Source organism: Octodon degus, unplaced genomic scaffold, assembly GCF_000260255.1.
Source record: "Octodon degus isolate 3935 unplaced genomic scaffold, OctDeg1.0 scaffold00039, whole genome shotgun sequence".
Lineage (NCBI taxonomy): Eukaryota > Metazoa > Chordata > Mammalia > Rodentia > Octodontidae > Octodon > Octodon degus.
Window position 1 is genome coordinate 12,645,485 of NW_004524615.1, and position 12,408 is coordinate 12,657,892.

The window sequence follows — 12,408 nt, forward strand, 5'->3', positions numbered from 1 at the left end:
TATTTGCAAATCATGTATTTGATAAAGGTCTACATCTAAAATACATAAAGAATTCTTAGAACTCACAGAAAGACAACTGATCCAATTAAAAAATAGGCAAAGAACTTAATTACACATTTTTCCAAAGAAATGATCAATCTATACAAGAAAAAATGTTCAGTATCATTAGTCACTGGAAAATGCAAATCACAATGAGATACCATTTCACAACCACTAGGCCAGCTATAATAATAAACTAAAAAGCAATATATAGAATGTTAGGTGGAGGCAAGGATTTAGAGAAACTACAACTTTTGGACATCTCTAGTGGAAACATAAAAATGGTGGTTCTCCAAAATATTATTTTTTTTTCCATAATTTCATTGAGAAACAAATAGCAATGAGACAGTTTCAAACCAAATTGGTAGGTCAGTTTCAATAATTAACACATTGCATACATTCTTCCTAGTGGTTAATTGCTGTACAAGATGCGGACGTGATATCCTATTTACAAACACCATTAGAACAAGTTCTCCAAAATATTAAAAGAACAAAGAACAAAGAATTCCATTTCTAGGTATATATCCAGAAGAACTGAAACCAAAAAACCAAAATATTGTTCATGTTTGCTCACAGCAGCACTATTTATAACACACAAGGTAGGAATGACACAAATGTCCACGAATGGGTAAATGCATAAACATGTTGTTATATACACAGTGAGATACTGTGTAATTATAAAAAGGAGTAAAAGTGTATGTGCTACATTATAGGTGAACCTTGAAAGCATCTGAGGTGGGAGAAACCAAACACAAAAGACCACATACTGTATGATCCCATTAATATGTAAGTAACCAAACAAGGTTAGCTTTCAGAGACAGAAAGAAGACTGATGGTTGCCAGAGTCTGTGGGAAGAAGGAAATGGCTTTATGTATGTGAGGAGGAGGAATGAAAATATTCTGGAACCAGAGAAAAGTGGTGGTTCTTTAATATAGTAAATGTATAAGCACAAGTAAGTTCTTCACTTTGAAATCATTAATTTTATGTTGTGAATTTAATTTCAATTTAAGAATGTCATACTCAGTTTAACAGACTTTATCTTTTATATAGAAAATAATTATAAAAGAATGGATTTAACAAGCTAAACCTTTAAAAATCAACTATTATATAACAATGTAATAATTTTGGTGTTGCTATGAATACAATTTATTACAATGTAATCACTGAAAAGTTTCAATGAATTTTCTCACTTATATAAAGTATTCTTACTAAATTTTCAGGATCTAGAAATATCTATGAATAAGAAACTTCCTTTTTTTCTTGGTTTTTTGAGACAGGGTCTCACTATGCATTATGGATTGACCTTAAACTCAGTGATCCTCCTGTCTCAGCTTCCTGAATGTTGAGATTACAGGCATGTACAACTATATCCCATCAGTGCTGGGGTTTTGAAATCAGGATCTCAAACACTAGCCAAGTGCTCTACATCCTCAGCCCAGAACATCATTTTTTTATTGTAAAACTCAACAGAGGAAATTTAGCAGAGCATATTGTTCTCAGGAAATTAGAATTTTTAAATCTCTAACAGTAAAAGCTGAGCATGGTGACACATCCCTGAATTTCAGTACTTGGGAGGCCGAGGTAGGACTATCACAAGTTCAAGGTCAGACTCAACTACTTGGTGACTTCAAGGCCAGCCTGAACTACATAGTGAGACCCATCTCAGAACACACAAAAATGCCCTCAAAAACCCCAATCTCTATCTGTAAGCTCTAAATAAATATACCAAACTAAACCACTTAATCCTAGGAGGCCACATTTGATTTAGAAATATAGGCCAATTTCTATCATAAATATGTATCTACAGAAATTATCTCAATAACTGTCAAGTTGCAATATGCCAAAATTATACTATCTATGAATTAACACAAGTGAACTGTTAATACATACCTCTGCACATAGGTGGAAATAACAAAGAAGTATAGTTGCTTCAGAACACGTAATAACCAAAATGATAAACACCAAAAACAGGAAGCCAAACATGTAATACATCTGATGTGACCTATAATCAAACACATCAAGACGAAACTAAATATTTTCTTTCTGCCATGCTAAATTGCAGTTTCTTCATTATTCTTTTATTTTGCGGAACCGGGGATTGAACTTAGGCCCCTGCACTTGCCAAGGAAGCGCTTATTCTACTGAACCATCTCCCTGGCTCCTCTTCATTATTCTTGAACTGAGAAAAAAGTTGATTTTTTTCTCCAACTAACCAAACCAGTCCAATTTTCTTTCTTTCTTTCTTTTTTTTTTTTTTTGCAGAACTGGGGATTGAACTCAGGCCCTTACGCTTGCCAGGGAAGCGCTTATTCCACTGGGCCATCTCCCTGGCCCCAAGTCCAATTTTCATAGATAGGTTTTAATCGTAAAGGATGGGGTTGGGGGTAGCGCAGGAAGATAAAGGATATGACCCTGTCACTGCGTTTTACCTTTTGATCAGGCTGAACCCCACACTGTTTTTACTCGGCATATTTGACAAAAACTTAATGGAAAGGCAGAGACAAATGAGGAAACAGTTATACTGATAAATGTTTTCTACTCACGTGAGAAAAATCAGTTGAATTTGGAAAATCACTATAACTGAAAAGGTATTATTAATCACTAAAAAAGCTCAAATGCAGTTCTAATTTTACGTTATTTCAAATTCTGGTACTGTCTATAACATAGATCAAGGTAATCAAATGATGACATACCACTGTATCATTCACCTACACATAAAAGAGTGGCTCAAAATTGCCATTACTAGCTTTCTATAGCAATATGAAATCAGAATGAAGGCATGTCGGGACAGGAAAGGAAGCAAAGGTCATCTGGATCAGCTACTGCTCTGCTCTTGCTAACAAGTGTACAGAGGATTTCTCTGGAGCATACAGAATATGGGTTTAGAGACATTCAGGTTAACTTTCTGCCATATGGCAGCTGTGCGATTACTCAAACTCCTAAACTTTAATCTTTGAAAATGAGATTTCTACCTGTTAGAATTCTGAAAAGTAACAAAAATTACATAGGAGTAAGAATAAGTTTTTGGCTAATATTGGCTGTTATCACTATTATTCTTTATCCCACAGGAAAGACAATCTTTTGGCTGTTGCAACTGCTGCATATTAGAGAACTGCTTACCTGTAGAAGACACAAACAGTAATCCATAGACTAAAAACAAAAGCAAAGCAAATAAACCCCTCCGAGTATTACATATAATGGTAACAAAAGACTTCATTCTTAGCTTACCAAATGCTATTCAGAATGAAGAAAAGCTGTATAAAGATGCAGCCAAAGGGCAAAATCCCTCCCATGATAATACCAGGCAAGGGCTTTGTGTAGAAAGATTGCTCCGGAATCTGGCGTGGAATCTGATTGGTTCGAACAGGGTGTTCAATGGCCTTCAGGAAAGGGAGAAAGAAAAAATTCATAATTACATATCTGTTTTCAAATTTTTTCTCAGTACGAGATTATTGGCCTGCTTTTTCTCAGCTTCCATGCTGACACTAATGGCAATGAAAACCTACTTAAGCCATCAAACTGAAGTTTGTATTTAGAAGCAATGAACCGACACTATAAGGTACAATGCCCAGTCTGTCTGCTGGAACGAGCCAACACTGTTTTCAGCAGGTAGCCCGTGATTAATGGCTTTAGACAAAGTAAGAAATAGGCAGGAGAGAATACAGCACTTGGAAAATAATAGTTAATAAAAAGGTAGAGCTAGGTTTTTCACTTTAATTATATACTTAATGTAAGAAATCATCTAGTTCTGAAATTTTTTCAACATTTTAAAATCTGGAGGTGGGCAATGACATCTTTATTAAATTGCTCAATTTTACTATGAGTTAAGAACATGAAAAAGGCAATGAAAGGCTGTATGAAGCCTGTGACCATAAGGTACTGGTGATCTCAATTATTTCCCCTTTTAGGACACACTAGGTGGTAGTAGAGAAATACTTGTAACCTGAGGTACCAACACATCCCCACATGGAGGCAGGGGGATAGAGATGTTAAAAAGCCAAAAAATAGTCTTCCATAGGTTATGTAATGATAAATTAAAATTTAAAACCTGCTATTTTCATTAAGATACTTTCAGACTAGATTGTTATATGTGTAGGTATACATGTGTCCAGGCAGATAACCATCTTATTCTTCAGGGTGGGCCATTTTTAACTTATAAACAGCATAACTGTAAAATTTTTACATTTGATCTACATAATTTTAAAATTTCTAACTGTTGCCTTACTATTTATAATACACAAATTCTAAATAATTATTTCAACAAGTGCCAAAGAACTGAAAAATCTTTTAGTGGCCTAACATGACAGCTACATGGAGACTATAAAGCCAGGACAGTCCCTGCTAGGTCACTTTGGGACTTGCTCACAAAATGTTCTATCATACCTTACTTTCCTCTCTGGTGTGAGAGCTGGAACCCAGGGCTGCTTCCATGCTAGACAAACACTACCACTAAGTTACACTCCAGCCCCTACCATGTGATATTTTTAACCTTGTGGGTTTGATATCTTGGGGGAGAAGTAGAGATAGAGAAGAAGGCAGTAAAAGAAAGACACAGATGAGGCAAAAAAATTATTTTCATCCTAGCCTAAGGGTAGGAGGAGGCAGCAGAAGTACAAATAGCAGACTAGAGAGAGAGGAATGGAGTCAAAAAGAGTGAGCCTGGAGTACAGTAAGCATGAACAATTTATTCCAAAGCCATACATCAAAAGAAAGTGCTGGGACTGGGAATATAGCTCAGTGGTGTGCCTTTCAAGTATACCCAAAAAAAGGAAGGAGAAGGAAGGGGAGGGCAAAGGAGAAGGGGAGGGCAAAGGAGAGGGGGAGGTAAAAGGAAGGGTGGGCTACTCTTTGTGGTCACTTTTCTCACAGATTCGCTTCATAAAACCATTTTTTTTTCACAATTAAGTATTGTACACAAGTGACACTTTATTTAGGAAAGTGCACATATTTTTAGGGTAAAAGTAATAATGCACAGGAATATAAAAAATTCAAGCTTGCCTGGCAAGCACTAGGGCGTGAGTTCAATTCCCAGTTCCGCAAAAAAAAATTTTAGGGTAGAAACTACAATGACAGAAGTGACTCAAGCCCTTTCGCACAACACATTTTTATAAAAAAAAAAAAAAAAAAAAAAAAAATTCAAAGTTTTCATTTGTCTATTTCTTTTGCCTCAGTCTCTCAAAGTACCAGGATTACTGAATGCATCACTATGTTTGACCTAATATTAATATTTTAAGAATTTTCCATGAAGTCTAGATTCTATAAGACAAGCTCATGTCTGTTAGAGACTTACATCTTTTAAGGTGACATATGTTATTTTCTACAGCTGAAATTCATTTCAATAAATCAGTATATATAAACTTACATTCTTCTTAAAACCAAAGTATGCACCAATAAATGTCAGAGGCACAGATATACAGAACCAAAGGGCCAGTATGGCAACCAGTGTGCCAAAGGGAATAGCTGCTGATGATCCTTCTCCCCAGAGGATTAGATTCATTATAAAGAAGTCAGCAAACACGATCCTGAAAAGACACAACATGTTTTTGGGTAAAAGCAGCATTAGAAGCAAAATGAAGTAGTAAAAATAACAGATGACACAGCAACTTTGTATTTCTGCTATGTCCTAGAGTATGCAAATCTAAAACTGCACTAAAACCTACAAAATTGTTTCTTCTGATTGCCTGACTGAAATTCCTATTAGCAGGCTGCAGAACTTAACTCTTTCAGTATTTTTACCACTGTTTTAATGTGTATTTCCGGGCTGAAGAGATGGCTCAGTGGTCTAAAGCACCTACTTGAAACAAGCTTGGCAAAGCACAGGGACCATGGTTCGATCCCCAGCACCACATGCCAGCCAGCCCCGCCCCCTGGTGGGCTGAGCTGGCCACACACACACAATAAATAAATGTAATAAATAAAAATAAATATTTAAAATAAATAAATAAATAAAATAATGTGTATTTCCTCCAGACAAGGGCAGTGAGGCTCTGCAATCTGGTGGTTTGCTGGGCTTTACCAGCAGTGACTTGCTGGTCACCCCACCGCTCCCTGTCCATGTGGGTTGCAAGTCTTTCAAACTCACATGTGTGAGTCACCTGCACACTCCAGCACACCTAATTCTTTATTACATATCCTAGTCTCCCAGTCTGTGGATTTTTCTGAACTTAAACCTGAATTTGTACAACTTGTTTTCTGGCTTTCTTCTCAATATTTAAAAAAATTAGAACATATGTGCAGTACACAGTGTTTACATTACTTGTGTAGAGTTGGTTCACACACATAAACACATATTAATTTGTTTTTCCATCCCCTTTTCATATCCCTCTATCTCCTGATTCTCTCATTTGAGAAGGATCCATCTCCCCACTTCCTACTAGCTTTTATTTTGCTCTTTAACTTATGTGTACTTTAGGTTTCTCATATAAGAGAAGCCATGTAATGTGTAAGCTTGTCTGATTTATTTCACTTAACATTATGGTCTCAAGGGACATCCATTTTCCTACAAATGATTCATTTAGCCTTCTTTATGACATAATAGCACTTCATTACATGAAAATACCACATTTTCTTTATCCATTCATCTGTTGATGGACATACAGGCTGCTTCCAAGATTTAGCTATTATGAATTGTGCTGCTAGACATGAGTATACATGGATCACTATAATATGATGTCTTTAACTCTTTTGAGAAGATACCTATAAGGGAATAGCTGGATCAAATTGAATGTCTAGTTTTGGTTTTTTGAGGAATTTCTGTACTGATTTCCATAGCGGCTGTACTAGTTTACATTCCTACCAACAATGTAGAGGGCTTCCTTCTTTCCCTTGCAGCCTTGCCAGCATTTGTTATTACTTGATGTCTTGATGATGGCCATTCTTTTTAGGGAAAGATGGAATCTCAGTGTTGTTTAATGTACATCTCTCTAAGGACAGTGATGCTGAGCATTTCTTCCTGCATTTCCTGGCCATTTGAACTTCTCCTACGAAATGTCTATTCATTTCACTTGCCCATTTTATGGCTGGGTCTTTTCTTTGAGAGGGTCTGATTTGAGTACTTTATATATTCTAGATATTAGTCCTCTAAGTAATTGTTGCAATTTTTCTCATTCTGTTTAAGCTTTCTCTTCTCAATACACTTTTTACAAAACATGTAAAAAGTATCATCGTAATACACTCAATAGTTTTTTGTTGCTTTGTGCAATCACTTGGTACTCTCAAATCCAGGGTCTCACATATACTATGCATGCAACCTGCCACTGAGCTTCCAGCCCAGCCCCACACGGTTGTTTTTTTCCCTTTTCTTTTTTTCTTACTATTGGGCACTGAACCCAGGGTTTTCCACAATGAGCTACATTCACACTTTTTTATTTTTATTTTTATTTATATTTTGAGACAAGGTCTTGCTATACAGTTCAGGCTGGCCTGAAGCTTGGAGCAAATCCTTCTGCCTCAGCCTCCCAGTGCTGGGATTACAGGTGTTCACCACCATACTATGGCTTGTACTTTTTATTTTTGGACGGGGTCTCACTGAATTGCTAAATAGCCTGTGATGGGCTTGAACTTGTGATCTTTCTTCCTCAGGCTCTTAAGAGTGCTGGAATTATAGGTACCACCTCACCTGGCTTTTACAAAGCTTTTAAACATATCATCTGCACCCCTCTACCCATCTAGTTTAAGAGAACAAAGCCTTCTCTAACCTGGAATCGTGAAAATACTTTTCTATATTTTCATTAAACAGTTCTGCCTGTTACCTTTAGACTTTACACAGAACTGAATTTGTGTATGTAATATAAGAAGAGGATTTTTCTTCATTCTTTTTTTTGGGGGGGGAGTATAGAATCCAGGGGCTCCCATGTGCCAAGTTCTATTGAAGAGTTACAGCCCCAGTCCCCCACATGATTGGGTACCCCAGAATCATTTATTCAACAGCTCTTCTTGCTTGTGACACCACATCTTGGGTACTTCCACACAAGCAGAGCCTATTTATCCCACAAGTCCTTTTACAACGCTTCATCTTTTCACCAATTAATAGCCAATCCATATGGATGGTACTTATTTGCATAGGCTGTAATAGGTAGTTTCAGACTTGTTACCAATACTCCTATGAGTAGAATCTTCTACACAACTCCCATTTGACTGTTATTGGGACATTACTACTATCCAGACATTTTGCCAAATTCTTTTTACAGAAATCACATCACCCATAAATAATAACCTGATTATACTTTTTAGACTGTATTTCTCTTACTTCTGTTTGCTGCCTTGCTCTTCAGAGAACAAAAAAACTGAAGCCATAAAAGTGATTTACTAGAAATTTGTCCCTGGAATGCCTGGGTTCTTAGCACTCTTTATACTCATCAGTGGATTAATGTACTATTAGGAAGTGGGGGCTGGTCAGAAAAGAGAGCTCACTGACTGAGTAACCTGGGGGCATGACACGGAGGGTACACAGTATGCTTGTCTGTTTTTCTGGTCTCTTGCCAAGAAAGATTCTGGCTGCCATGAAATGAGTAGATATCCCCACCGTGCCCTTCCACCTGCTTCTGCCCGGTAACCAACTAACCATAGACTGTACTCACTGAAACTGTGGGCTAATCCAAAATAAACCTTTTCTCTTTTTAACTTACAGATGCTAGGTGTTTGGTCCCAGTGATGGGAAACTAGATACACTATTTTTTATCATTATTGCTCATTCAGGGAGAAGTTCTTGCCCACCAGAAAAAGTAGGTTCCACCTCCAGGGCCAGAAGCACATGAGATACTTGAGGTCAAAAACTGTCCTCAGAAAATCAAAGTTGTGTTCTTATTTGTGGTGACTGTTTAAAAAATGTTACTTCACTGAATGGAATAGTCTAAAAGGTCACAATAAGCTTGATAAAAATCCAAACACATATGCTTGCCCATCTTTAGGGTAATCTATTCTCAAAATTAGATGAAAAGCCTTACATCAACTTTACATGACAACATGTCCAACTGACTGCCACAGAAAACAGAACAGAGAGAATTCTAAGAAAAAATAAAAATATGGCTCATGTGCAAAGGTGATTTTCCAAAAGAAGGTCACTTGGCAAATATTTCTTACCCATTTTCAAAAAATAAATTTGTTTTCTTAAGAGATGTGGTTTAGAGACAGAGCAACTCAAAGTTAGGAACAAAAACATGACTACAGTAAAAACTATTAAAAAGTTCACTTACCCAGGACAAAGAAATGATGTCAACAAAACATTTGTTTTCCACTTTTCACCTCCAAAAGCTATAAAAGAAAACACAAGTGATATAAATACAGGCTTTGAGGTCTAAGCCTGGCATTTGTGCTCATTCTTAGACGACGGTTCTGATGAACATGCTGTGACTTCCTTCCCTAGTGGTGAGAAGCTGAGCAGCAGAGCACCGCCTGCCCTGCAGGTGGCCTGTTCTCCAGTATCTGCTCAGTGTAAGACAAGTCTGAGACAAAAGGACTCATCTAGACCAGTTCTTTTCTGATTTTCTAAATCTCAAAACAAAACCAACCTTGTAAATCCCAACCCTGTACTAATGGGGCGGGATATAAAAAGGACACATTGGGGACTCTCGTTTATCTGACAGTTAGCGTCAGAATCTGCTGTAAAGCCAGGAACCCTTGAGTGTGCTGTGCAACATGTTTAGGTCCCCACAGCTGGCTTGCATCTTTAGGGTCTTCTAGAATGACGGTTTCTGGTGGTGTTGGGGAGATGAGCATGCCACAGCGGGTGACTAAGACAGGACCTTTGCCTTTGACAAAACAGCCTTGCTCATCAACTTTTTACTCTCTTTCAACTCTTTCCTCATCCCCCACCTCAATTCAAAACACTCACATACTGAAATAATCAAATATGAAAATATTACTGTACTCCCAGTGTAAAATTCAGACATGAAAGTAGCTCAGATGAATAGTTTTAATTCTTAAGGAAAGTTTTAGCATGATTTATAAGCAAGTTTAAGTACCATTTGTCCTAAAAAAATCATATATATAAATGCACATATATATATATATTCATATCATATTATAGGATATGAATTCACAGTGTGACTAAAAGAGATTTATGAAATTATTAATTGTTGGCTTAATCCAACTACAAAATTCAAGTATTTTTTACAGCACTAAAATGATACTAATCAATGAGCTGATTTTCTGACAGGGCTGCAAGACAGCAGCTCTCCAAACTCTCTCTCTCACTGGCAAGCTACTTCATGAGGTGGAGAACTGAGGGTAGAGGGACGAGCAGTGGGTTCTGGTTGAGGGGTCGAATGGGAAAGCAGCATGAGGGGGCAGCGTGGGCTGCAGAACTACTGAAGCTGGTGCAGCTGCAATCATGATGGGGAGGACGAGTGAAATGAGGCCAGCACGGCAGGCAGCAGTGTGATTATATACCCTGTTAAGATGCAGTAACCTGTCTAATCCTTTTCCCTGTAGTAAAGACGAAAAGAAAAATAAGAACTTGGCAAAATTCACAGAAGACACACACTCAGGACTTCACATACTCACAACAGGACTTGGTAAAACATCACCTGTATTCCTACATTAGGACAAGACTCCCTAGCCTAGCCTAAAGCCAGCCTGCGTATCACTCCTGCATTTTACCTCAAATTTTCTTCCTACTGAGAAGACCTTGCAGGGTGGGGTTCACTGCGCATCCCAGATCACTGACAGATGTACCACACGGGCCACCTCAGACACTGACCCTGCCAACATGCTTCCAGGCCATAAGAATAGCTCAGTTGTTCTGACTCTTTGGGGGCTGAACTTTGTTCTACTTCTAGAAAGCAAGACCATACAAAACTGTGATTAACTACAAAAGCAACTTATTGCAGGGCTCTCTAAAATATTGAGATTTTAGTTCACTTAAAACAGTTTTTGCTTTTTTTCTTTTAAAGATTAAACTGATACATTAAGAACCTTGCATGTTTAAAACTGTTTATCAGATGTTACTTGCTTTAGTTAAGAAATCATGGGGCCAGGGTGATAACTCAGTGGAATAAGCGCTTGCCTGGCAAGCACAAGGTGCTGCGTTCAATCCCTGGTACCACCCCCCCCCCAAAAAAAAGAAAGAAATCAATGATACCTGGTGGCATTCTTTCTTTCTCTGATAGTCTTCCTACACTTTCAGGAACATAGCACATCTAAATTGGCCCCAACTGTTCAGCCAAAGCTTATAATAACAGGAGGCTGCGAGTGGTGGATGAGTAGCATCCAAACTGCTCATTTCACTGTTTAATCATTTTGAACACAAAAACCTAGGGTCACTCACTGATGCAACATAAGACGTCACCGACCAGGCTTCTTTGACCTGAGACACCCGCAATACCTACTATTCAGAGTGTCATCCTGTCAGACCAATTCCTGATGTGACACCCATACAATGGCTTTTACTTACACTTATAGAATCTGGCAGCAACGTAGCCCGCAGGAGTGCCCAGCAGCACCCACAAGACCACAGCACACGTCATCAGTGCCCCCCGGTTGGCAGGGGACAAAAACCCCAGGCAGGCAAAAACTACAAAACAAATCATTAAAGGTATAAATGTTATTACTCTGTTACCTTGGTTGTGAAATGATAGAACTCTTTCATTTAATAAGAAAATGAACACCAACTTCAAGAAAAACATACGCTATTTGGCATTTGGTTATACCAAACCTTAGTGACATGTAATCCTGCATTGGTGTATGACCAATGTAAAGTCAAGTCTGCTCTGAAGTCCCTCACCAGGGCCCAGGACCTAGGCCCCATCTGTCCCACGGTCTGGGCAGGCCGGCCAGGTACACTGAAGTAGAGTGCTTTCAGTTCTTCTGAGGCCTAATCACTGCTTCTAAAATTAACGTGAGGGCCAGCCAAATAGCTCAGCGGATTAAAGCGCCTGCAAGCAGGCACAGGAGCCAGGGGTTCGATCCCCGGGCCTGCCATACTGGCCCTGCCCCCAGGGCGTGCTGTGACAATTGAGACTGGGCATGGTGGCATGCACTTGTAATCCCAGCTCTTGAGAGGCTGTAAATAGGTGGATCACTACAAATCTGATCTAGTTGTGAGACCCTGAACACCCTGTAGCCCCTTCCCTAAAATATAAAAATAATAAAATTAATGTGGATAAAAATCACTCCCATTTTTATCTTATTTAAAAAGAGGGCTGGCAACATAGCTCAGCAGACTAAGTGCTTGCTTAGGCAAGTGCGGGGACCACGGTTCGATCCCCAGGACCACATGCCATACTGGGCCCTACCCCCTGGGTGCACTGAGCCAGCCACCAAGTCCAGGCATAGTGGCTGCACGCCTACTGCTACCCAGGCTGGAAGAAATAGCCCTGAAACACCAGGTTCACTTGAGGATGAGAGAGACAGAGAGAGAGAGAGAGAGA

At 38.6% G+C, this 12,408-nt stretch overlaps 1 protein-coding gene across 1 annotated transcript in view; it reads right to left on the reverse strand.

The window, feature by feature from the left end:
* The window catches only part of Tm9sf2 (transmembrane 9 superfamily member 2), a 66,871-nt gene that overhangs the window by 9,273 nt on the left and 45,190 nt on the right, over nucleotides 1-12,408 (reverse strand). Inside the window, exons 11-15 of the mRNA XM_004631189.2 lie at nucleotides 11,433-11,552; nucleotides 9,235-9,292; nucleotides 5,403-5,562; nucleotides 3,269-3,420; nucleotides 1,931-2,042 (exon numbers count right to left, since the gene is read on the reverse strand). Of these exons, the coding sequence (XP_004631246.1) occupies nucleotides 1,931-2,042; nucleotides 3,269-3,420; nucleotides 5,403-5,562; nucleotides 9,235-9,292; nucleotides 11,433-11,552 (602 nt within the window). The remainder of the gene's footprint in view (nucleotides 1-1,930; nucleotides 2,043-3,268; nucleotides 3,421-5,402; nucleotides 5,563-9,234; nucleotides 9,293-11,432; nucleotides 11,553-12,408) is intronic.